The sequence below is a fragment of the Mercenaria mercenaria genome, chromosome 13 (genome assembly GCF_021730395.1).
Source record: "Mercenaria mercenaria strain notata chromosome 13, MADL_Memer_1, whole genome shotgun sequence".
NCBI lineage: Eukaryota > Metazoa > Mollusca > Bivalvia > Venerida > Veneridae > Mercenaria > Mercenaria mercenaria.
The window spans coordinates 8597344-8621345 of NC_069373.1; the positions used below are offsets into that span (position 1 = coordinate 8597344).

At 35.3% G+C, this 24002-nt stretch overlaps 1 protein-coding gene across 2 annotated transcripts; it reads left to right on the forward strand.

The window, feature by feature from the left end:
* Window positions 1–2: 2 nt before the first annotated feature.
* LOC123529942 (mannose-1-phosphate guanyltransferase beta-like) lies at window positions 3–21563 on the forward strand. 2 transcript variants are annotated; one of them, XM_045310555.2, is made up of 10 exons: window positions 3–143; window positions 5631–5766; window positions 9120–9200; window positions 10033–10081; window positions 10484–10626; window positions 11671–11829; window positions 12377–12455; window positions 13067–13194; window positions 14868–15050; window positions 15403–21563. In XM_045310555.2, exons 2-10 carry the CDS (start codon window positions 5638–5640, stop codon window positions 15532–15534), a joined length of 1083 nt encoding a protein of 360 aa, XP_045166490.1. In that variant the 5' UTR covers window positions 3–143; window positions 5631–5637; the 3' UTR covers window positions 15535–21563. The 2 variants fall into 2 exon arrangements, with proteins under 2 accessions (XP_045166490.1, XP_045166491.1); XM_045310556.2 differs by lacking the exon at window positions 3–143 and adding an exon at window positions 527–550.
* Window positions 21564–24002: the final 2439 nt, after the last annotated feature.

The following is a 24002-nucleotide window of genomic DNA, read 5'->3' on the forward strand; positions in this document are numbered from 1 at the left end:
CCGGTTATTTGATCACTCTTTGTCATCATCGTTGTAGTTTGTTTTGTTGACACGCGTCGCAAAATTATTTGTTTATGCTTGTTTTGACTGTTGAAAATTTGGCAGTTTCACGACATATATCTTTAACGCAACAATAATTATAGGTAAGGATGCAGGTATCGATATATTCAGATGAACATAAGATAGAATTTGTGATCCTTTTGATAATTATTTGACATTCATCAATTTCATGAGAAATCGCACGAAGTCCAGTAGCCTACGTCTCTATGATGACGCAATGTTAAATGTAATCAGATGTATTCAGTGAAAAATTTGCTACTTTCATTTCGTTCCATGTAAATGGATATTGTTCACAGACACTAAGTCTTGGCGTCACAGTAATCCCCTTTGCCAAATGTCAAACTCTGTATCTTTTAGCCTATTTAAAAATTTTTAGGCAGTGGCTACAGAATCAGAATCAGTTCCCTAGACAGCAAACTTATTCATCCGGAACTGGTTCTCTAGCTAAAGTATCGTGCATAGGCTAGAGAACCGGAATTTTATTCGAAAAGTAAAAAGTCCTTTAGAATTATCTTATATCTAATATGAAATTAGGCACTGCCTATCTGACGGGAAAACCTAGTCATACGGATTCTTTCTTCTTTCTGCATAAATTCTTCTTTTTGATATTTTCTGTTTTGACAGTAAGCCTGGCGGTTTTGCTGTTGTTATAAAAATTATTACAAAGGAAAATGTTTTAAAATGTTTTGTTTAAATGAACGTAGATCTTATCATTTCTTCAAATGTGTCAAGACTAGACAGACAATGGAAAATAGTGTTCATGAGTTAAAGATAATAGTGATATTTTGGTGCTCAGAATCTAGTCCCAAAATGCACCCCTAGGCCACCAATTAGTGAATTACATAGTACTAATATTTAAAACTGTTCAGTATAGCCCCTTCGGTACATACCTACACTCGGCGCTATGCGCCCTAACAATCATGCCTTTGCTGTCAATTTGTTTCTCTAATACAAATTTCTGAATCCGGGAATGCACAGTTTCTTTTCAGTTCATTTGTTACAAATAGTTTTTAAAAAAGAAAAAAAAAACAATAATAAAAAAAAAAATTACACATTAAGCCTGCATAACATCACGCTCCACCTCATGTTCTTCTAATATTCTTTTGCAGTATTGATACCGGAACTTCCATAATCCTGTTGTTATCCTAAATACTGACTATTGCAATTCTTTTAAATGCCATTATTGTCAAATGACACTCCTTTAGGACAAATTTTGGCCCACTTTTACAGCTATGGAAAACCTCTTGTATGTGAGAAATGAGAAACAACCATGCACATGTAAAATTCTTATTTCAAATTCATTCTAAAAAGTTCTTGAATTTTATCCATAACACGAACACTCTTGGTCGAAATTCAAGAAATCCAATTTAATTTACCTTACTCCTAACAGTCTTGGCCTCTTGGGGCCTTTTTTGAATATGATTAAGCATAACCTGGGCAATACGGACAATTGAATTTGCCGCCCCTGTTAAAGGTTAATTTCCTAGCTCGATAGGGATCGTAGTTGAGGCCTCTTAAGTTTATAGCCAACATTTTTTTCCAAGTGTAAAACTCTAGTCAATGAATTGATTTTTAGCTCAACTATTCGAAGAATAGGGGAGCTATCCTACTCGCCCCGGCGTCAGTGTGAGCATCACACAAATGTTAAAGTTTGTGTACCACCCCAAATATTTTCAAAGTCCTACTCGCCCCGGCGTCAGTGTGAGCATCACACAAATGTTAAAGTTTGTGTACCACCCCAAATATTTTCAAAGTCCATTGAGATATTGCTTTCATATCAGACCTGGGGTCAATTACTTTAAAATGTAATTAATTAAATTACAATTACATTGAGAAATGTACAATTAAATTACAATTACCATTACATGAAATTTAGCAATGTATTTAATTAAATTACAATGCAAAATGTAATTAATTACATTCAATTACAATACCAAATGTGGTGCTTCTTACATGTAGCAAAGTTCTTTACTTTGTACTACATTTACATGATAATTCACCTGTAAACTGATTTCAATTATTTCAAAATTAGAGTTAAGCTCAAAGTAAAATGTGTGTTTGCGGGAGAACATCACTCAGTCTTTAATATTATTGCAAAAGGAGCTAAAAGTCAGCCCTAATTAATAGTTAATACATTGTCAAACAGAATTCCGTTAGAGAAGATGCATGTAAAGTCAGGTATTTCTCTGAGATCTGAATTTCTCTCAAGTTTATGTGATCATGGTTCTGCAGTATGTTTCAAATTTCTTTAGTATAGTTCAGTATTTAATCATTTACATTTTAAACATATATTTAAAGTTTTTATCCTTGACACATGTTATCCAAAGGACCACATTGAAAATAAGTTGTAAAACATTCATGAGCCATCCTAGAATAACTAGGTCACTAAAACTGTAGAATACTCATAATGTCTACAATAATAATCATTTTTTTATCTTGTTAGAACTGTGGTGTCAAATGCTGTGTTGTTTGTATTATTTAATACAACGAATTTTATCACGGATAAAAATGATTAAAATTAAATGCCAAGCATTTCAATCTTTTCTCCGATGAAAATCTAAATAATATAATTATGCAAATAACAATTTCAAATCATATTTTGATCATTTTCTCCAAAAACATAGTGACAAACATCATCAAAGATTACCAGTTGGTTCTAATAAAACAATTATATCAGAACAAAGGAGCTATGTCCAAGGGATTAACACCTACCATAATATTCTATTGTTATTTTTCACAGCTATGAAATGCAAATTAGCATGTTAAAGTGAAGTGTCACTGGTAATAAACAGATATATACTATTTGTTCAACAAACTGGATTAGCATGTGCCATGTTATTGGAAAATAATTGTCCACTGTCCACTGACAGATCTTGTTTGAGAAAGTAGTTGCAATGTATGTGAAAGACTGTGGAAGGGAGGGGAGATAAGCAACATATGCTTTTCCATGTCTTTGAATTTTTGTTTACAGGCAGAACATTGGTTAACTTTACACATTATTGATTTCTGTTCCAATATTTGCAAAAATTGTGATAAATATCAATAAAAAAAAATGTTAGAGCATCAGGTCTGCCGAGGTTAGAAATCCGGACCTTGCGCTTGTGAAACATGTACGCTAACCATTAGACCACGGGGAACTGAGACATTATTTAGTGATAAAATTATGTATATAAATAAATTTTGTTACGGCAGCATGTCTAAATTCATTTTACTTTGACATTTTTGAAATTATTGGCTTTTCTTCATTAAAAATGATAAATTGGCGATGATTTTGCTATTCAAACACTGCTGTAATGTATATTATTATTCAGTATTGGAAACAAAAAGCGGGCCGCTTGAATCATCCATAAACTCGTTGCATGAAGAAACCCGAATAACACCGATTCCATTAATACCGCGAATTTTCAACTCGTTAGAATACAATAGAATAAGAATAATCTGTTTTCTTTTTCACATATCTATAATGGTTATGCGGCGCTGGATCGTTCATAAGCAATTTTATTTTATCAAATGTTGTCCTGAAAATTATTTACTGTGCGAACTGCCCGGCAGCAGTTCCAGGAATTAGGGGTAAAAAACAACAACAATAAACGGTGAAGGTATAGAACATATTCCCAAGTTGAACGGTATATAGGTTTACTTTGACATATACACGTACACATTATCTATAGACGTAAAAAAACCTTCGGTTTTCCAGTATTATCTGCATTTACTGTCTCCAAAAGTGTGCTCGCCGTAAATGCAGATAATAGATATAAGATAATAATATGCATGATACTTACCAAGAAACAAAGTGGATTTTGGCAGCATTATGCATAGAAATAAAATTCCGGTTCCCTAACCTATACACGATATTTTGGCCAGAGAACCGGTTCTGGACGAAAAAGTTTGCTGTCTAGGGAACCGATTCTGGTTCTCTAGCCACTGCCTATTTAAAAATAAACAATGAAACCATTTTACTTTATACTTATAATATGAAATAAGGTCCTTCCTAAAAGGCAGAGCTCCCTCGAAAAATCACCAGTGCCCCATAAAACTTAAAGAAGTGGTGTTATTGCAATGGCTGTAAATATCTTGAATTATGGATCTGTTTTAGGAAGTTTGTGTTCTATTATTACAGTTAACTGTATTAATGATAGTCCATAATTTCTGAATGCAATACATGATGTGTACGCTTGTTTTGTCTTAGACTGCATTAAAATTAAATCTCAACATGTGAACAATTGACAAATATTCTAAACAAAAGAAAGTTTGGTAATGCTATACATCTGCACCAAGATGAAGAGAAAATTTCTGTTATTCATATTGAAGCATACTGTATCAACAATTTTACATAGATTATTATCATAGTTCTAAACCAATCACTAATAATAAATGCTTCAAATTTAAAAGCTTGGCCTGTGATTTTTTTTTAACCCAATTGAATCTCATCAGGCCTATAGCCTAATTAAAGTAATTGTGTCTCTTTTCGGGTGAATGTTTGGAAATGAAGACCTAATGTAAATATTTCATGTTCCAATTCCAATGTTTACAGAAAATTGAGAAATCAGAATTTACATAATCCTGGGATCATAGACAATGACTATTGTAATTCTTTTTAATGTTATTGTCAAATTACGTTCTTTTTGGAAGGAGGAATAGGAGCAATTTCTGCCAGAAATTCTGCTGTGGTAGACGTCTGGTACGGGAAAATGACAAACATCCATTTACATGTACAGTGTCTGTTTTAAATTCAAAAGATAAACCATTTTTACAAATTAATGATTAGAATTTTACTCAGAGAAAAAGACTGTTCACTGGAATTCTTGAAAACCTCTGTTTAATTTACCGAACTGCTAAGTATCTAGTTTTTTTTTTTTAAGGTTAATCATTTAGCCCCATTTTAATGTTTATTCTCATTTGTATAGTGAACAGTTTTTTCCAAGTGTAAAACTCTGGTCAGTGATTCTTAAGAGCATGGGTGCAATATATGTGCAAGGGGAGTAGAGCAATATGTGCTTTTCCAAAATTCAATGCCTGTTAATTTGGACTCTTGTTATATCTACTGTACAGGCGGTACATTGGAACCTGACATCAAAACAAATCATCTCTTGTTTCTTCTATAGTTTGGACCATTTATAAGCCTCTTCTACTCAGAAAATAATTTGTAGTTTCCTCGCTTAAACTTGACGTTAGTCAGGATTTTTATTTCCCTTTGCCCTAATACTAGATTTGGGTCCCTCTTACCTAAAAACCCACTTGTCACACACTGACTAGAATATTCCTGTGATTTCCAAGAAAATTCACTTTCCATCTAGGATGCATGTTTTACATAAATTTTGTATCCACGGGAACATATATTACATACTGATGTGATTTGGCAGTTTATAGCAAAACCAGCCAAATACTTTTTGTTATACTTAGGGATCTGATTTACTACATTTTTTCAATCACTTTTTTTTGCTTCTAATTTGTCCATAAAGGTGTGATAATTACTTGCTGTTTTGAAAGTTGTATACCAATATTTTAGCAGAAGCAGAAACATTTAGTCTACATGACTTTCATGCGATGTGTGTTTTTTTGATTTGCAGAATTACCATGAAGGCATTGATTTTGGTTGGAGGTTATGGCACAAGACTGCGACCTTTGACACTGAGCTGTCCTAAACCATTGGTAGAGTTCTGTAACAAACCAATGTTGTTACACCAGCTGGAGGCACTAGTTGAGGTAAGGAAGTCTCTTTACATTACAGCTGGAGGCTGTATTTGAAGTACATTAGTTTCTTTACATTACAACAGCAGGAGGTTTTATTTGAAGTACAGGAGTTTCTTTACATTACAACAGCTGGAGGCTGTATTTGAAGTACAGTAGTTTCTTTACATTACAACAGCTAGATGCTGTATTTTAAGTACATTAGTTTCTTTACATTACAACAGCTGGAGGCTGTATTTGAAGTACAGTAGTTTCTTTACATTACAACAGCTGGAGGCTGTATTTGAAGTCCATTAGTTTCTTTACATTACAACAGCTGGAGGCTGTATTTGAAGTACAGTAGTCTCTTAACATTACAACAGCTGCTAGAGGCTGTATTTGAAGTACATTAGTTTCTTTACATTACAACAGCTGGAGGCTGTATTTTAAGTACAGTAGTTTCTTTACATTACAACAGCTGGAGGCTCTAGTAGATGTATAGGGGTTTCTTTACATTGCAACAGCTGGAGGCTCTAGTTGATGTATAGGAGTTTCTTTACATTACAACAGCTGGAGGCTGTATTTGAAGTACAGGAGTTTCTTTACATTACAACAGCTGGAGGCTCTAGTTGATGTATAGGAGTTTCTTTACATTACAACAGCTGGAGGCTGTATTTGAAGTACAGGAGTTTCTTTACATTACAACAGCTGGAGGCTGTATTTGATCTACAGGAGTTTCTTTACATTACAACAGCTGGAGGCTCTAGTTGATGTATAGTAGTTTCTTTACATTACACCAGCTGGAGGCTGTATTTGATGTACAGGAGTTTCTTTACATTACAACAGCTAGAGGCTGTATTTGAAGTACAGGAGTTTCTTTACATTACAACAGCTGGAGGCTCTAGTTGATGTATTGGAGTTTCTTTACATTGCAACAGCTGGAGGTTCTAGTTGATGTATAGGAGTTTCTTTACATTACAACAGCTGGAGGCTTTATTTGAGTCACAGTAGTCGCCTTAAACCAGCTGGAGGCTCTAGTTGAGATACAGTAGTCTTTACATTACACAGGCTGGAGGCTGTAACTGAGGTACACTAGTCTCTCTACATTACACTGGCTCTTAGCTGTAGTTGAGATACAGTAGTCTAGTTGCATTTCACCAGCCAGAGGAAAGCAGTCTCTTTACATTACACCGCCTCGGTTTCCCAGTGGTAGAGCGTCTGCTTCGAGTGCGGGAGGTTGTGGGTTCGATGCCCGGCCACATCATACCAAAGACATGGTACTAGTAGCTTCCTCGCTTGGCGCTCAGCATTGAGAGGATAGTGCTAGGACTGGTCGGCCTGGTGTCAGTATAATGTGACTGGGTGGGGTATCATGCCATGTGTCTACGGCGTGATATTCCAGTGAGGCAGCACTATAAAGTTGGGTATTGTGCTCACTGCTACAAGTAGACACCGTCGTTTATATGACTGAAAAATTGTAGAAAAAGATGTTAAACCCGAACACACACACACTTCACATTACACTGACTGGAGGCTGTAGTTGAGGTACAGTAGTCTCTACATTACACCAACTTGAGACTGTAGTTGAGGTACAGTAGTCTACATTACACCATCCAGAGGCAGTAGTTGAGGTACAATAGTCTCTACATTACACTGACTGGAGGCTGTAGTTGAGGTACAGTAGTCTCTACATTACACCAGCTGGAGGCTGTAGTTGAGGTTCAGTAGTGTCTACATTACACTGGCATGAGGCTGTAGTTGAAGTACAGTAGTCTCTACATTACACTTGCTGGAGGTTGTAGTTGGGGTATGCTAGTTCATTTACATTACACTGGCTGGAGACTGTAATTAAGATACACTAGTCTCTTTACATTACACCAGCCAGAGGACAGGGTATCTTTACATTACACTGGCTGGAGGCTGTAGTTGAGATACAGTAGCCTCTTTACATAACACCAGCTGGAGGCTGTAGTCGAGGTACAGAAGTGCATAAATTTTGTCAAGAATTTCCATGTAACATAAAACAAAAATAACTTTTGTATTGATCTAAAATCTTAGATGCTCAGTTTTCTTCAGGAATTTGAAATTTCTGGGACAAAGCAAATTTTCTCTTGGAATAAACATGTAGAAAGGAGTGATTTATGACGAATCATTTGTGGTTTCAGTTTTTGTATGGTTTGCTGTCTTAGTTACATACATATGCCCTTGAGATATTAAATACATACATAAACTGAAAAAAATATGAAATACTGATACAGATACAGAACATCAAAAGTACTTATTTTATTTTTTCTTGTTACTTCTTTATAATGAACAGCTGAAGTATTTTTGTACCCCCCCCCACCCCCCATGAGTGGTGGGGGCATATAGATTTGGTCTTGTCTGTGCATCCGTCCTTCCGTCAGAAGTTTGTGACTCACCTAGTTCAAAAAGAATTTGATATAAATTGATGAAACCTTGCATGAGTCTTTATCATGATATGAACTTGCGCACATCCTATTTTTATCTGGCTCCGCCCCCTATTACCAGAGTTATGGCCCCCAAAATACATGTAGTCAAAAATGCACATTTTCACCTTGTGATGCACCTAGCTCAAAAAGTATTGGATATAAATTGATGAAACCTTGCATGAGTCTTTATCATGAAATGAACTTGCACACCTTCAATTTTTCATCTGGCTTCGCCCCCTATTTCCAGAGTTATGGCCCCTGAAATAGTCAAACGTGTATTTTCACCTTGTGACACGCCTAGCTCAAAAAGTATTTGATATAAATTGATGAAAACTTGCATGAATCTTTATCATGATATAAACTTGTGCACCTCCTATTCATGATATAAACTTGTGCACCTCCTATTTTTATCTGGCTCCACCCCCTATTTTTAAAGTTATGGCCCCTGAAGTGGTCAAAAATACATTTTCACCTAATGAAGTGCCTGGCTCAAAAAGTATTTGATGTAAATTCATGAAACCTTGCATGAGTCTTTATCATGATGTAACCTTGCACACTTGGCATTCTTCTTGAGAATCTTAGCGCTTATTACAGAGTTATGGCTCTTGAAATGACCATAATAGTGGATTTTTTGTATGTGATGCTCACAGCTCAAAAAGTACATGGCCTAGAATCATGAATCCTTTATGTGAAATGTTTGTTGAGGCTATACCCCCTTTAGACGGCAAAGATTTGAATTATTGCCCTTATTTGTGACAAATGTAGCAGTGGGGGCACAACCTGTATCCAACAGACACATTCTAGTTTATTCCTTACAGCTGGTTTTGTTGGTCTGGTGCAAATACATATACTCTTTAAGGTCTATAGATAATGACTGGAAGTATCAGTGAACTTACATGATATTTCTGTAAGAAGTATATTATAAATTTGTTATTTCAGGCAGGTGTAAGTCACATTATCCTAGCTGTAAGTTACAGAGCAGATCAGATGGAAAAGGAATTAAAGTCTGTTGAGCAAAAGGTGATTTATAGTTTTTACCTATTTGCAACTATTTTCAGGTACATGCAGTTTACTGCTTTTAGCACTGAGTTAATGCTATGATATAATGTAGCAGTTAACCACTTTTTGCCTTGAAGTGATGCTATGATATAAAGTAGCAGTTAACAGCCTTTTGCATTGACTTAATGCTATGTTATAATGTGGCAGTTAACCACTTTTTGCCTTGAAGTAATGATATGATGTAGCAGCTGACAGCCTTTTGCACTGTGTCAATGCTATGATATAAAGTAGCAGTTAACAACTTTTTGCACTGAGTTATGCTGTGATATAAAGTAGCAGTTAATCGCTTTTTGCATTGAGTTGAAGCTATGATTAACATCCTTTTGCACAGATGTGATTCAATGATATAAAGTAGCAGTTGACTACTTTTTGACCCAAGGTAATGCTGTAATATAAAGTAGCAGTTGATCAAGGTAATACTGTAATATAAAGTAGCAGTTGACCACTTTTTGACCCAAGGTAATGCTGTAATATAAAGTAGCAGTTGACCAAGGTAATACTGTAATATAAAGTAGCAGTTGACCACTTTTTGACCCAAGGTAATGCTGTAATATAAAGTAGCAGTTGACCACTTTTTGACCCAAGGTAATGCTGTAATATAAAGTAGCAGTTGACCACTTTTTGACCCAAGGTAATACTGTAATATAAAGTAGCAGTTGACCACTTTTTGACCCAAGGTAATACTGTAATATAAAGTAGCAGTTGACCAAGGAAATACTGTAATATAAAGTAGCAGTTAACCACTTTTTACACTGTGATGATCAGTGACCAGAATTTGTATCTTATCTTCCAGCTTGGCGTTACTATCTCTATTTCCTTGGAAACTGAACCTCTTGGAACAGGTAAGAAGAATGGCAATTTTTTACTTAACAGTATATTATGAATAGATATTTATTAAATTTGCTCTTAAGAGTTACTTTTTGTATGTCTTGACTGTTAATCAAAAAGAAAATCAAGTATGGTTTACATGGAATGACATACATTAAGCATGTGCGTATGATCTGTGGTGGCACACAACTTGTTCAGGTATTGAGCAGGAAGTGCCTTACATGTACCAGAAAGTCCTGGGTTAGAATTTCATTGTAATCAGTTTATAGTCCCTTATCGAGGAGAAAGCGCAAGTTGTATGTCCAGGAAACATATACCAATCTTAGTTTACGTATATAAAGGTTCTCTGCAGTAAGTTTAAATATATATAGGTTAAAGCTAAATATTATTCAACTCTTTTTTTCTGTATATTACAGCTGGTCCGCTTGCCTTAGCAAGACAATATCTCACAAAGGACAATGATCCATTTTTCGTACTCAACAGTGACATTATCTGTGATTTTCCATTTAAAGACATGATCAAGTTCCATAAACACCATGGTAAACAAGGAACTATTGTGGTAAGTTTTACTCCATAAAGTTTCTCTTCCTTTTAGTAGCACAGAAAACAAGTTCTTGCATGCCAGACAGGATTTTCTCGTGCTTTTCCGTTGCTAGAAAACCTCATCTTACACCTTGGGGTGTAAGATGACTCACGTGCTATAATTTATGAATGAATGCTTAAATTTATACGCTACTATAACAAAATAGCGCCTTAAAGAAAAACCTTCGTTTTTCTTTATATCTTCTACAAACTGAAGAATAAGGCATGCAAGAAAAAGAATCAATCACTGACAGCGGGTAAGGTTGGGAATATCCGGCACTCTGGTAACTGTTTAGGCAGTAACTCGGCAGGAGCCTTGTTACCGCCTAAACAGTTACCCTCGTGCCAGATATTCCCATCATTACCTGCAACAAGTGAAAGATTCTTATAAACCTGTCTTAGTAAGTTGTGCTGTGTAAAGAAATGATGAAGGTCCATAAACACCATGGTTAACAGGGAACTATCATGGTAACTTGTGTTCTTGTTCTTGTTATTCTTGAAATTTTATTCTTTCATTTATTTTATATTTGTTAGGTCTAAATTAGAGTATAGTAGTCTGTCAAAAAGTTAATCTTTATCTCATGTTAATTTACATTACTATTGATAGATGCTGCTTTTCTACTATGTGCAATAATTTTTGCTCATTTACTAAAGGTATGTAAAAAATTGCATAAAAATGGTATTTGGATCGTATTATAAAATAGAATTAAGACTTGACAAACCATATTGAAAGATGTTAAAAGTATATATTACAATTCAGGGCATTATTTTTGGTTGTATGTTGCTACACACAATATTCTACCATAGCTATATAACTAGCTCACAGAAAGCAGATAGTTTCCTTGGTTCTCAGTATGTTTTACATTGAGGTTGTGAACTCCCTGTTTGTTTCCTGGCACTCTTAAGATTTTTACCTGGCATGGTTTCTTAAATTCATAGAGAAGAACTTCTGGTGCCCGTTCAGTACAGGGATACCTGTATACATCTATAAGTACAAAAATGTTGTCTTCTTTTTCAACAGGTAACAAAAGTAGAGGAGCCCTCTAAATATGGTGTTGTTGTGTACGATGTTGAGTGTGGGAGAATACACAGATTTGTAGAGAAGCCTCAAGAATATGTCTCAAATAAAATTAATGCTGGAATGTACATGTTTTCACCTGCCATGCTAGACAGAATTGAGGTAAGTTGGAACTTGCAGTTTAAAAAATGGCTTTGATGTATTGTTGAAGTGTTGAAACTGTAAACATGATGGTAATTGATTTGCTTTGTGTTGAATGTAATACTGAACATATTAAAAGTTCTTGATTACATTATAACATGAAACTTGTTTAACAGCCTCTGTGTGGCTGTCTTCGGATCTCTTGCCCCTCACCGATGTGGGTTCCAGCCTCATTCAGAGCATTGAATTCTTCATGTGAGGAAGCAATCCAGCTGGCTTATGGTATGTCGGTGGTTATACCCAGGTGTCCGCTCCTGATGAAATAAAGCACAGAGGGGCACCTGGGGTCTTCCTCCACCATCAAAGCTGAGAAGTCGCCATATGTTCTATAATTGTGTCAGTGCACCATGAAACCCAACAAAAAAAACAGATTCAGTGAAATTGTTTCTATTTTGCGGCAACTGATTTTCATGGACTATTTGGTTTAAATCATTTAATGAAGTGCATGCTCAGTTTACCAGTATAAACCAAAATGTTAAAAAATCTTACAAAATGAACTATTTTTCAGTTAAAACCAACATCAATAGAAAAAGAAGTGTTTCCCGACATGGCAGAAGATGGAGAACTTTACACTATGGAATTACAAGGTATACTATTGAACATACTTGTCTGAAATGGTTCTCTATATCATCTGTGTTGAAAAAAGTTAAGTATGATGTGTACTGGCTGCTGATTGATGACATCAGCTTTTGACAAAACTTTGGTGTATTTTGTATACATATTTTGGGTCATTAATTTTGGGTGTTTGAGGTTATTGTCTTAATGTTTTGGGCCAGTAACTTGTATACTGTGAAATCATTTAATTTCGTGGGCATGAAATTTCGTGGTTTTTGTCATAATGGCAATTAAGTGGGGATTTGAATTCGTGGGTTTCAACTTACGAACATAAAATGAATGGGAATTTTACTTTTTCGTTGGGATTAAATTTCGTGGATTGACTCAACCACGAAATCCAAGAAAATAAGTCCCCAACGAATATTAATGATTTGACAGTATTTGAGGTTGTTATCTTATGCATAACTTGTTAGCACTTTACAAATTCCAGATTTGAAATTTTATATATATATATATATAAGTAAAAAAAAAAGGAATTTAACCCCTGTAGGAAGATAAGATTTGCTGTTCCACCAATTTTTTGTTCACTGAAACTTTGATCATGTGACAGTTAGATGTAGTATGTTTCCTTTCCACTGTGCAGGATTTTGGATGGATGTAGGACAGCCAAAAGATTTCCTCACTGGTATGTGTATGTACCTGACTTCATTGAAACAGAAGAACTCCAATCTGCTGTACAATGGTGAGGGAGTTGTAGGAAACGCTCTTGTAGTAAGTGACCATTTGCCTTGTTCTCATCAAAACATAGAATTTATATACTTGAAATAACTGCTCATACCTAGTTGTCATGACAACTTGTTGACATGCATATAAGGGATGCTGACTAAGTGCACGGAAATGCTTGAATGTCTTCAGAGTGACCTTACTTGTGTTTGTACAACCTTAAACCCAACTGAAATGAAATAGATAACTTTGAAGAAAAAAGACTTTACTCAAAATATTTCTTGCACTTCCCCTTGTTTGTATTTAGCTCAAAAACTGGTCTGCTTCCTTAAAATCAAAACTTTTGCATCACATTGAAATAAACAATATTGCCATATAGTTCATAGTTTTGAAAAATATTATTTCATTGTTTATTGATAAATGTTTGCACCATTTGTAATGTATTGAAAATATTCTGTAATGATGTATTTAACCTTTTTAGCTCGACTATTCGAAGAATAAGTAGAGCTATCCTACTCACCACGTCGTCGGCGTCGGTGTCGGCGTCGGCGTCGGCGTCACACCTTGGTTAAGTTTTTCGTACCAGTCCACATTTTGACAAAGTCTTTTGAGATAAAGCTTTGAAACTTTCAACACTTGTTTACCATCACCATGGCCAGTTATAGGCAAGAGTACATAACTCCATCAGGGATTTTGGCTGAATTATGGCCCCTTTTGACTTAGAAATCATGGTTAAGTTTTTCGTACCAGTTCATATTTTGACAAAGTTTTTTGAGATAAAGCTTTGAAACTTTCAACACTTGTTTACCATCACCATGTCCAGATATAGGCAAGAGTACATAACTCCGTCAAGGATTTTGGCTGAATTATGGCCCCTTTCGACTTAGAAATTTTCCTACCAGTTCATATTTTGACAAAGTCTTTTGAGATAAAGCTTTGAAACTTTCAACACTTGTTTACCATCGCCATGTCCAGTTATAGGCAAGAGCACATTACTCCATCAAGGATTTTGGCTGAATTATGGGCCTTTTTGACTTAGAAATCATGGTTAAGTTTTTCGTACCAGTTCATATTTTGACAAAGTCTTTGAAGATAAAGCTTTGAAACTTTCAACACCTGTTTACCATCACCATGTCCAGTTATAGGCAAGAGTACATAACTTCATCAAGGATTTTGACTGAATTATGGCCCCTTTTGACTTAGAAATCTAAGTTAAGTTTTTCGTACCAGTTTATATTTTGTGTAAAGTGTTTGACATATGGCTTTGAAACTTTTATCACTTGTTCAGTATAATAGTCTCTATCTGTAGGAAAGAGTACATAACTCTGTCGTATATTTTGGCTTAATTATTGCCCTTTTTGGACTTGAAATTGGTTCTGATTTCATACAAGTCCACGTTTTGTCAAAACTATTTGACATATGGCTTTTAAACTTTGAACACTTGTTTATCATCATGATTACCATCTGTAGGCAAGTATACATAACTCTGACAACTATTTTGGCTGAATAATGGCCCTTTTTAGACTTTGAAATTGGTTCACACATTGCCATTTAGTGCAAGACTTATCGAAATCCATAAATATGGGAACATTGTTTGTCTAATGTATTTTTTTCTTTTGTCTGAATATCTGTAGAAATATTTTGACACCATTCTTCAATCAATTCTTCGAATAGTCGAGCGCGCTGTCATCCGACAGCTCTTGTTCTGCTCTTCCTTCTAGGATCCCAGTGCTAAAATAGGACATAATTGTAGAATAGGACCTAATGTAACAATAGGACCAAATGTTGTTATAGAAGATGGTGTGTGTATAAAGAGATGTACAGTATTAAATGGTGCTCATATAAAATCTCATTCCTGGCTGGATTCCTGTATCATTGGCTGGAAATGTGTAGTGGGTAGATGGGTACGTACAAACATTTAAAAAATTATTCAATTTAAGAGAAGTATGATTATTGCTTTGCACATGTCAGTTTGTAGTTTGTACACAGAGCTAGTTCCTCTCCTCTCATTGTTCAATGTTGTAGTTTGTACACAGAGCTTGTTCCTGTCCTATCATTGTTCAATGAAAGGTCTTGTTGAGAAACTTGGTGAACTGAATTGTAATACTAGGGTACTTTCACAATATCTCTAATCGTTTATTTGTAGATTTGGCCTGAAGATATTTCTTTTTTCAAAAATGTTAGTTTTAAAAAGCTGTTATAAAAGCTAAAAGATTGTGAGCATTTTTTAAATTTGTTTCTCAAATATATTTCTAGGTACGTATGGAGAACGTATCAGTGTTGGGAGAAGATGTTACAGTGAAAGATGAACTTTATATAAATGGTGGAAGAATTTTACCTCACAAATCTATAGGTGATTCAGTGAAAGACCCACAGATCATCATGTAGTATTCTCTGCTTTGAAAACAGTTCTAGGTGGTCTACAAATTACTATCAGCTCTTCTGATTGGGCAGTGTTCAGGATGTCATTATGTAACAACACATTTCATTGGATAGCATGATTATTTCATTGTTAAACTTATTATCATGATTGTTAAATATTGTCCAAATTGGAACATAAGATCACATGACTGCTTTGGTGCAGTGTATCAAATACTAAAAATAAGTTTATAATGGAGCATTCTTCAGTTTACTGAAGATCAATAATAATATTATATTATGCGTTTTGACAAGAAATCAACATTTCTAGACAGATTTATGATTGATATAGGTTCATCTGATCATGGGTATACTTCACAAACTGTGGCAGTTCTATGTCCATTCAAGCTTTGTATCATTGACAACAAATTTATGCAATTTCTAACTGTCAGTATAACTATGCAATTATTGCTTATTTTGTCTGCATATTCATTGTTTATTGTGGCAAAGGTATTTTTTTTCTAAAATGTAGCCAAGTACGGCTGTCGCTGTGATTCAATTTCCCATGTTACATTTTATGTACCCATATTTATTTATGGTACCACTTGTAGAATTATCAGAACAAATATGTCTTACAAACCAGTACGAGGTAACATGTTGATACATGTTTTGAAGTTGTGCAACTAACTCAAAAGGAATATGAGAAAAATCAACATAAAATACAATCATGGACATAGATATAAATCTTACTTCTGAAAATAGGTATTTCATCTGTAAATATATAAAAATTGTTAAGTTGCACAAAGTTACTATTGTGTTCACTTGTTCCATATTTGCTCAAGGTCACCTTTGGCTGAATGTATGTTGTTACAGTAAATAGCTTAAATACATGGATGCACTTGTCCGTCAGTTTCATAATATTAACATAGGAAAATTATAACTTCAGCTTCTTATTTTTACAAACAAAAAGACATCAAATTATAATTAATCAAATAAATGGTAACTGCTCGCCTACATGATAACAGCCCGAGTTTTTTTCATTATATTCGTCATACTTGAAATCCATTGTTGTTTTTTTTATGCCCCCGAAGGGAGGCATATAGTTTTTGAACCGTCTGTCTGTCTGTCGGTCTGTCCGCAATTTTCGTGTCCGGTCCATATCTTTGTCATCGATGGATGGATTTTCAAATAACTTGGCATGAATGTGTACCACAGTAAGACGACATGCAGTGCGCAAGACCCAGGTCCGTAGCTCAAAGGTCAAGGTCACACTTAGACGTTAAAGGATAGTGCATTGATGGGCGTGTCAGGTCCATATCTTTGTCATCGATGGATGGATTTTCAAATAACTTGGCATGAATGTGTACCACAGTAAGACGACGTGCAGTGCGCAAGACCCAGGTCCGTAGCTCAAAGGTCAAGGTCACACTTAGACGTTAAAGGATAGTGCATTGATGGGCGTGTCCGGTCCATATCTTTGTCATCGATGGATGGATTTTCAAATAACTTGGCATGAATGTGTACCACAGTAAGACGACGTGCAGTGCGCAAGACCCAGGTCCGATGCTCAAAGGTCAAGGCCACACTTAGACGTTAAAGGATAGTGCATTGATGGGCGTGTCCGGTCCATATCTTTGTCATCGATGGATTGATTTTCAAATAACTTGGCATGAATGTGTACCACAGTAAGACGACGTGCAGTGCGCAAGACCCAGGTCCGTAGCTCAAAGGTCAAGGTCACACTTAGACGTTAAAGATCATTTTTCATGATAGTGCATTGATGGGCATGTCCGGTCCTTATCTTTGTCATTCATGCATGGATTTTAAAATAACTATGCATGAATGTGTGACACAGTAAGACGATGTGTCGCGCGCAAGACCCAGCTCCGTAGGTCAAAGGTCCTAAACTCTAACATTGGCCATAACTATTCATTCAAAGTGCCATCGGGGGCATGTGTCATCCTACGGAGACAGCTCTTGTTTTCACATGTGTTCCAAGAAAACCAGTCATAATAGTTTTGTACACTACCGAATTTAGTCATAAAAATAACAAGGTATATGTGTCAAAATTAGTCTTTCAATTTAGCATGGGAAAATTAGCTGATATACTTGTATCTAGTTTTGGGAAATGTTTGTGTAAATATGGTATATAGTACCTCATTTAGGAAAAAAGGAAAATTACTTTAGGGTTACTTAAACCATATTTTAATGTACTTATATACATTGTATTTTATGACTTGTTATTGTACTTTTTATGCTCCCATTAGTTTTCAACTGTCCGTCCGTTCGTTCGTCACAACGTTAACTTTTTGCATGAAGGCCAACGTTAACTTTTGCATGAAGGCACTTTACTCACGAACGACTGCACCCAGGACCTTCAAACTTAACATGCTGATAGTACTTATTGAGTTCACGACGCCTACTGACATTGGGGTCAAAGGTCAAGGTCACAGTGGCCAATGTTAAATTTTTGCATGAAGACACTTTACTTGCGAACCACTGCACCCAGGACCTTCAAACTTCACGTGCTGATAGTACTTATTGAGTACACGACCCCTACTCACTTTGGGGTCACCAGGTCAAAGGTCAAGGTCACAGGGGCCAGTGTTATATTTTTGCATGAAGGCACTTTACCTGCGAACCACTGCACCCAGGACCTTCAAACTTCACATGCTGATAGTACTTATTGAATACACGACCCTTACTGACTTTAGGGTCACCAGGTCAAAGGTCAAGGTCACAGGGGCCAATGTTAACTTTTTGCATGAAGGCACTTTACTTGCGAACCAATGCACGCAGGACCTTCAAACTTCACGTGCTGATAGTACTTATTGAGTACACGACCCCTATTGACTTTGGGGTCACCAGGTCAAAGGTCAAGGTCAAGGTGCTGCGGGGGCATTTGTCACCATTAGTGACAGCTCTTGTTTGCCCTATATGTTTAGGTAGGCATGATCAAAGTAGAAAGATATGCAGTGTTACAAGTATTATTTAATCTAGTAAAATTATATTAATTTGTTTTTCTTTTAATACTGTAAAATGCAGTTCAGACAATGAACTTGTACTGCCGCATGTGAAATAAGTGTGCAATTTATTACATAAATGAATAATGCTTTTTATAAAATCGGAGAAATATATATAAGTTTTTTTGATATTCAGAGAGAGAAATCCAAAAATAACATTGCACTGCTTCATTTTATGCATCAGTATGGAGAACTAGTGATGTCACTGATCCCATTGCAGGAAAACAGGTTCAAAATAAATATGAAATGATCCAAATTATATCATAAAGATTTGTTGCAGGTAGATTTATTCTGTTACACTTACACAGCATTTTGTTGTTATTTGGTTTAAGAAATTGTAAAACCAACATGTTAGCTTAAAATACTTAACAGCGCTTTAGTCAAATTTCTATTTATACAACAAAAAATGTCAATGTTAACCATATTTATTGTTTTCATTTTATATATTTAACTGTTGCAATTCTGTATTATATAACTATCAGTACTAACTCTTGAATGTTAATATTGGAAGAATGTGTCGTCCTTTACTTATTTGAATGATTGTGTGTATATTTATTGATTTTATATGTGTTAAAAGTATTTTTTTATTTAAATGTAGAAAAAAGAAGACATAATATATATAGAGAGATACAGGAAGTTTTGCATAGAAATCACTGATTACCTATACACAACAGATAACCACCTGTTTGCTAGTCTCTGCTGTTTTACATTTGTTGCAAAATCAGAAAACTCTTTAGTTGTGGAGGTCAGAGTTATTGAACCTTTTACTTATGTTGCAAAAATAAAAGCATGTATTTTATCAATATGCAGTAAGTATTGTTGAGATACTGGTTTTTCTTCAGCCGTTGATTTTAGTTTGGGCGTACATTCTTCATGTCCTGAATATTATAACTGTGCTCTTTTTCAACATTCCTTTGTGTACATTTCATAATTTGGTTTCACTTAGTCTGTTATATCATGTTTAACCCTTGCCCTGCTAAATTTCTATAATGGACTAGTCCATCATTCAGTTTGGGCAATACCATTTATTATTTGAAAGGGATGTTCGCTGTAAATGTAATGACTAAAATAGCGAACAGTGCAAACCATGATCAGCCTGTACGGACATGCAGGCTGATCTTGGTCTGCACTGGTTGCAAAGCCAAAATCACTTGCTGCCAGCAGGCTAAAGGTTAATGATAAGGGAAAATTGTCACCTGAAAGTCTATTACAAGAATGCATAAAATTTAGATTTTACCATTAATTGATGCATTGGGATGTACATGATATCATACCTTTAGAGGTTTTATTGATGACATTGATTGTTGCGATCAGGTCACCATTTTCTTCTTTCTTTTGTTTAAGAATTACACAACTTGAAAAAAAAACTAGTATCAATTATACACTTGTGCTATCCTAGTTCTGTACAATAAATACACTTCCCTGTTAAGGACTTACCTAATTCAGTTCATAGTTAACATTGTTTATGATATTTTGTAAGAAAGCTATATGTTATACATATATTTTAATATAGTGCTCCAGCATGCCTTTGTTTTAACTGCTGATGTATTATATATCTCATATTTGTAAATTTTGTATTTAATTTTCATATAAGAGTTACAGTTTGTAATGAAGTCCAAAATTGATATTTTTGAAACCACAGGATTTACTTTCAAGTTTTAATATGAGTAAATTTTTTGACATTTTAAAGAAAATAAATTTTACTTCTGCATATAGGCAAAATTCTTTATGGTAAATGCTATTGGTCATAGTCTCATAGTTCACAAATCATGTGTTGGGGTTTCACAATAATCATTTTGTATGTTAACCATCCTTTCCCTGGGTCCAGTGTTTGTATGATAATAATTATAGAATATAACTCGTTACCTTTTTGAGTGGTCAATGATTAAACTTATTCAGCCAAGGAAAATGTCTGTTGACCCTCATCATTGACTTAGCGTCTAAGATGGAGTCAAGGTTAATAGTTTACTGATGAGGGTCAATAATCATTTACTGAGGCTGAATAACCCTAATCTGTTGACCACTTTCAAGATAGGTAGTTGTTTTAATATTTTATAATTTAAACAGCAGTAAAGAGTTACACAGGAAATCAATTTTACACACTTTCTGGGCATTGAAGTAACTTGATTCCCTTTTATTATTTTGTTTACCCGACAGAACAGAGGGGAAATTATAAGTAAACTTTTTATAGGTATTTGTTTGGTGGTATTTATTGGAATTTGTAGAATGTATCAAACTTTTTTTTCTAAATCTTTAGACACTTAACTATGCATAGTCTGCATTTCTTCATGCATCAGACAACTGGAGAACGGAACTATCGATTCATTACTCAAATAAATCTGGATTTAACTGGTTAAGTAGTCATTAGTTTATATTTCAGGAAGGGGCCTCCTTGGCTGAGTGGTTAAGGTCTCTGACTTCAGATCACTTGCCCCTCATCGATCTGGGTTCGAGCCTCACTCGGGGCGTTTAATTCTTCATGTGAGGAAGCCATCCAGCCGGCTTACGGAAGGTTGGTGGTTCTACCCAGGTGCCCGCTCGTGATGAAATAATGCACGGAGGGGCACCTGGGGTCTTCCTCCACCATTAAAGCTGGAAAGTCACCATATGACCTACAATTGTGTCGGTGCGCATTAAACCCAAAACAAAAATATTTTTCAGGAATCTGTAGACATTTAGGAAAAAAATAAGAAGTCTTTTATAGCTTTTTCATTCCATCTCCTGTCAGTCAGATTACAGCATTCATATTAATATATAATATTTGATCATGTTTCTATTTCTTTCCTTTTTAAGTATTTACGTCTGTTTGCATAAAACAATGCTGACTGATCAGACAGAAGATTTTTATGTTGCACTTCATAAATGATTATCATTTTCTATTTACACGTACATCTGTGCCCAATATTTGAATATACATGCTAAATTCTGTGAATTATATATTCAGATAGTAATTCTGTCCATTTCATCATTTTGCTTTGTTGACATTTAACTATTTATTTATTTATACAAAGGGTATGTGAATAAATTTGGAATATAGTATTTGTTACTTTGTATGTTTTGCACTTGAGACTGCACGACTTTTATAGTAAAATAGCCTTCTGTTTTTTATGCCCCCACAAATTTATGTAGGGGGCATGTAACGTTGCTGCTGTCCATTCGTTCCGAAATAGTATGTCCAACTCCTCTGACACTATTAGCCTGATTTGCTTGAAACATTCACATATGAACAAGCTAGATGTACACATGTCCATAAAGAAAGGATTTTTTTTCTGTTACTATTTTTACAGCAGTTATGGCCCTTTAATAGTTTTACATTTTAGATAATTGGGACAAATCTTGTGTGACCAACTCGTATGACAGTATTAGCCTGATTTGCTTCTGACTTTCACAGATTAACAATCTTGATGTGTAGATGACCATAAAGGAAGTATTTTTTTCTGTGAATATTTTTACTGCAGTTATGGCCCTTTGATAGTTTTTACTATATAGAGGATGGCACAGTATGTAGGGGCATTCATGTTCTATGGACACAATACTAGTTATCTCTCCAAAGATACTTTCCTTTGGAATACAACTCTAGAAGTATTGAAAAGATTTCAACAAAAGTTGGAACGTAGCTAAGTCAAATAACAACTAGTAAAAGAAGATTAATAAGCCCCCATAATTTCTTATTTTTTAAATGCTTGTTTGGAAAACAAGATGTTTTATATGATGGCATGTTTGTTCATCCTTCATATTTCATGTTTGGAGCATAACTTGAAAATTCAAGTACTGATATTAAACTTGGCATATAGGTAGGTGGCAATGAAACGATATGCAGAGCCATGAACTTGGTCGTTATGCCAAAGGTCAAGGCCACAAATCAAAAGTTTAAATCTGTCAACAGTATTTTTGTCTGGAACATAATTACCATTCAAAATATTGACTTTAAACTTGGCATATAGGCAGGTGGCCACAAGACAATGTGCAAAGTGCATGAACCGTGATGGTAAGTCAAAGGTAAGGTCTCAGCAAGGCCAAATCTGTCCTTGATATTTCAAACCCAGAGCATAACTAAATATCCCATCACGGCAGACAGATACATGATTACGAGAGGGTCATGATGACCCTATATTGTTCACCTGTTAAACTTTGCCTTGGAAACATCAAGATAAACATTATGACCAAGTTTCATGAAGATAGGGTAATAAATATGGCCTCTACAGTGTTAACAAGCTTTTCCTTTGATTTGAGTGGTGATGTAGTTTTTGACCTCACATGACCCAGTTTTGATCTTGACCTAGGAATTATCAAGACAAACATTCTGACCAAGTTTCAGCTTTTCCTTTGATTTGAGCGGGTGCCTTGTTTTTAACCCTAGATGACCCACTTTTAAACTTGCCATAGGTATCATCAAGATAAACATTCTGACCAAGTTTCATGAAGATTGGGTCATAAATGTGACCTTAAGAGTGTTAACAAGCTTTTCCTTTGATTTGAGCATGCGACCTAATTTTTGACCCTAGATGACCCAGTTTTGAACTTGGCATTGGAATCATCAAGATAAACATTCTGACCAAGTTTCATAAATGTGGCCTCTAGGGTGTTAACAAGCTTTTCCTTTGATTTGACCTGGTGACCTAGGTTTTGACCCAACATGACCCAGTTTCAAACTTGGCCTAGAGATCATCAAGGTAAACATTCTGTGCAAGTTTGTGTCAAATCAAAGCATAAGTGAAACCTCTACATGGCTGAAAGGGCCAAAATAGGAAATTTTGCCCCTTTCAGGGGCAGTAACTCTGGAACCTGTGATGGAATCTAGTGGTTTCAGTTGTTTGCAAGTGTGGTTAAAATCTAATGTAAAATGTCACTTCTATCGTGTTCACAAAGTAAAAATTAACAAATTTTGGCTCTTTTAGGGGTCAGTCAAGGGCTGTAACTTCAGAACCTATGATTTGGTCTGACGTATTCATCATGGAATCCAAGATCTATTGTTGTTAAAGATATTTTGCAAGTTTGTATCAAATCAAACCATCAATGAAGTCTCTATATGGCTGCAAAAGCCAAAATAGCAAATTTTGGCCCTTAAAGGGGCCATAACTCTGGAACCTATGATGGGATCTGGCCAGTTTTCGAAAGGAACCGAGATATTATGCCAATACAAGTTTGATTACACTCTATTGCAAAATGTGGTCTCTATCGTGCTCACAAGCCAAAATAGCAAGTTTTGGCCCTTTAAGGGGCCATAACTCTGGAACCCTCAGTTTTCGAAAGGAACCGAGATATTATGCCAATACAAGTTGTGTACAAGTTTGTTTCAGATCGGTTGTAAAATGTGGTCTCTATCGTGTTCACAAGAAATTGTGGACGGACAGACGACGAGCGATCACAAAAGCTCACCCTGTCACTATGTGACAGCTGAGCTAATAAAATGCAGACCCAAGTTCGATTGAGGCTAGAACATGTACAATCCACTAATTAAATTTAAGCTAAGTA

Excerpts from the sequence above, each read along its gene's own strand:
- LOC123529942 (XM_045310555.2), top strand. The coding sequence starts at position 5,638 with ATGAAGGCATTGATTTTGGTTGGAGGTTATGGCACAAGACTGCGACCT. Across the intron at positions 10,627-11,670 it reads GTAAACAAGGAACTATTGTG|GTAACAAAAGTAGAGGAGCC; the intron begins GTAAGTTTTACT and ends CTTTTTCAACAG. Across the intron at positions 12,456-13,066 it reads TTACACTATGGAATTACAAG|GATTTTGGATGGATGTAGGA; the intron begins GTATACTATTGA and ends TCCACTGTGCAG.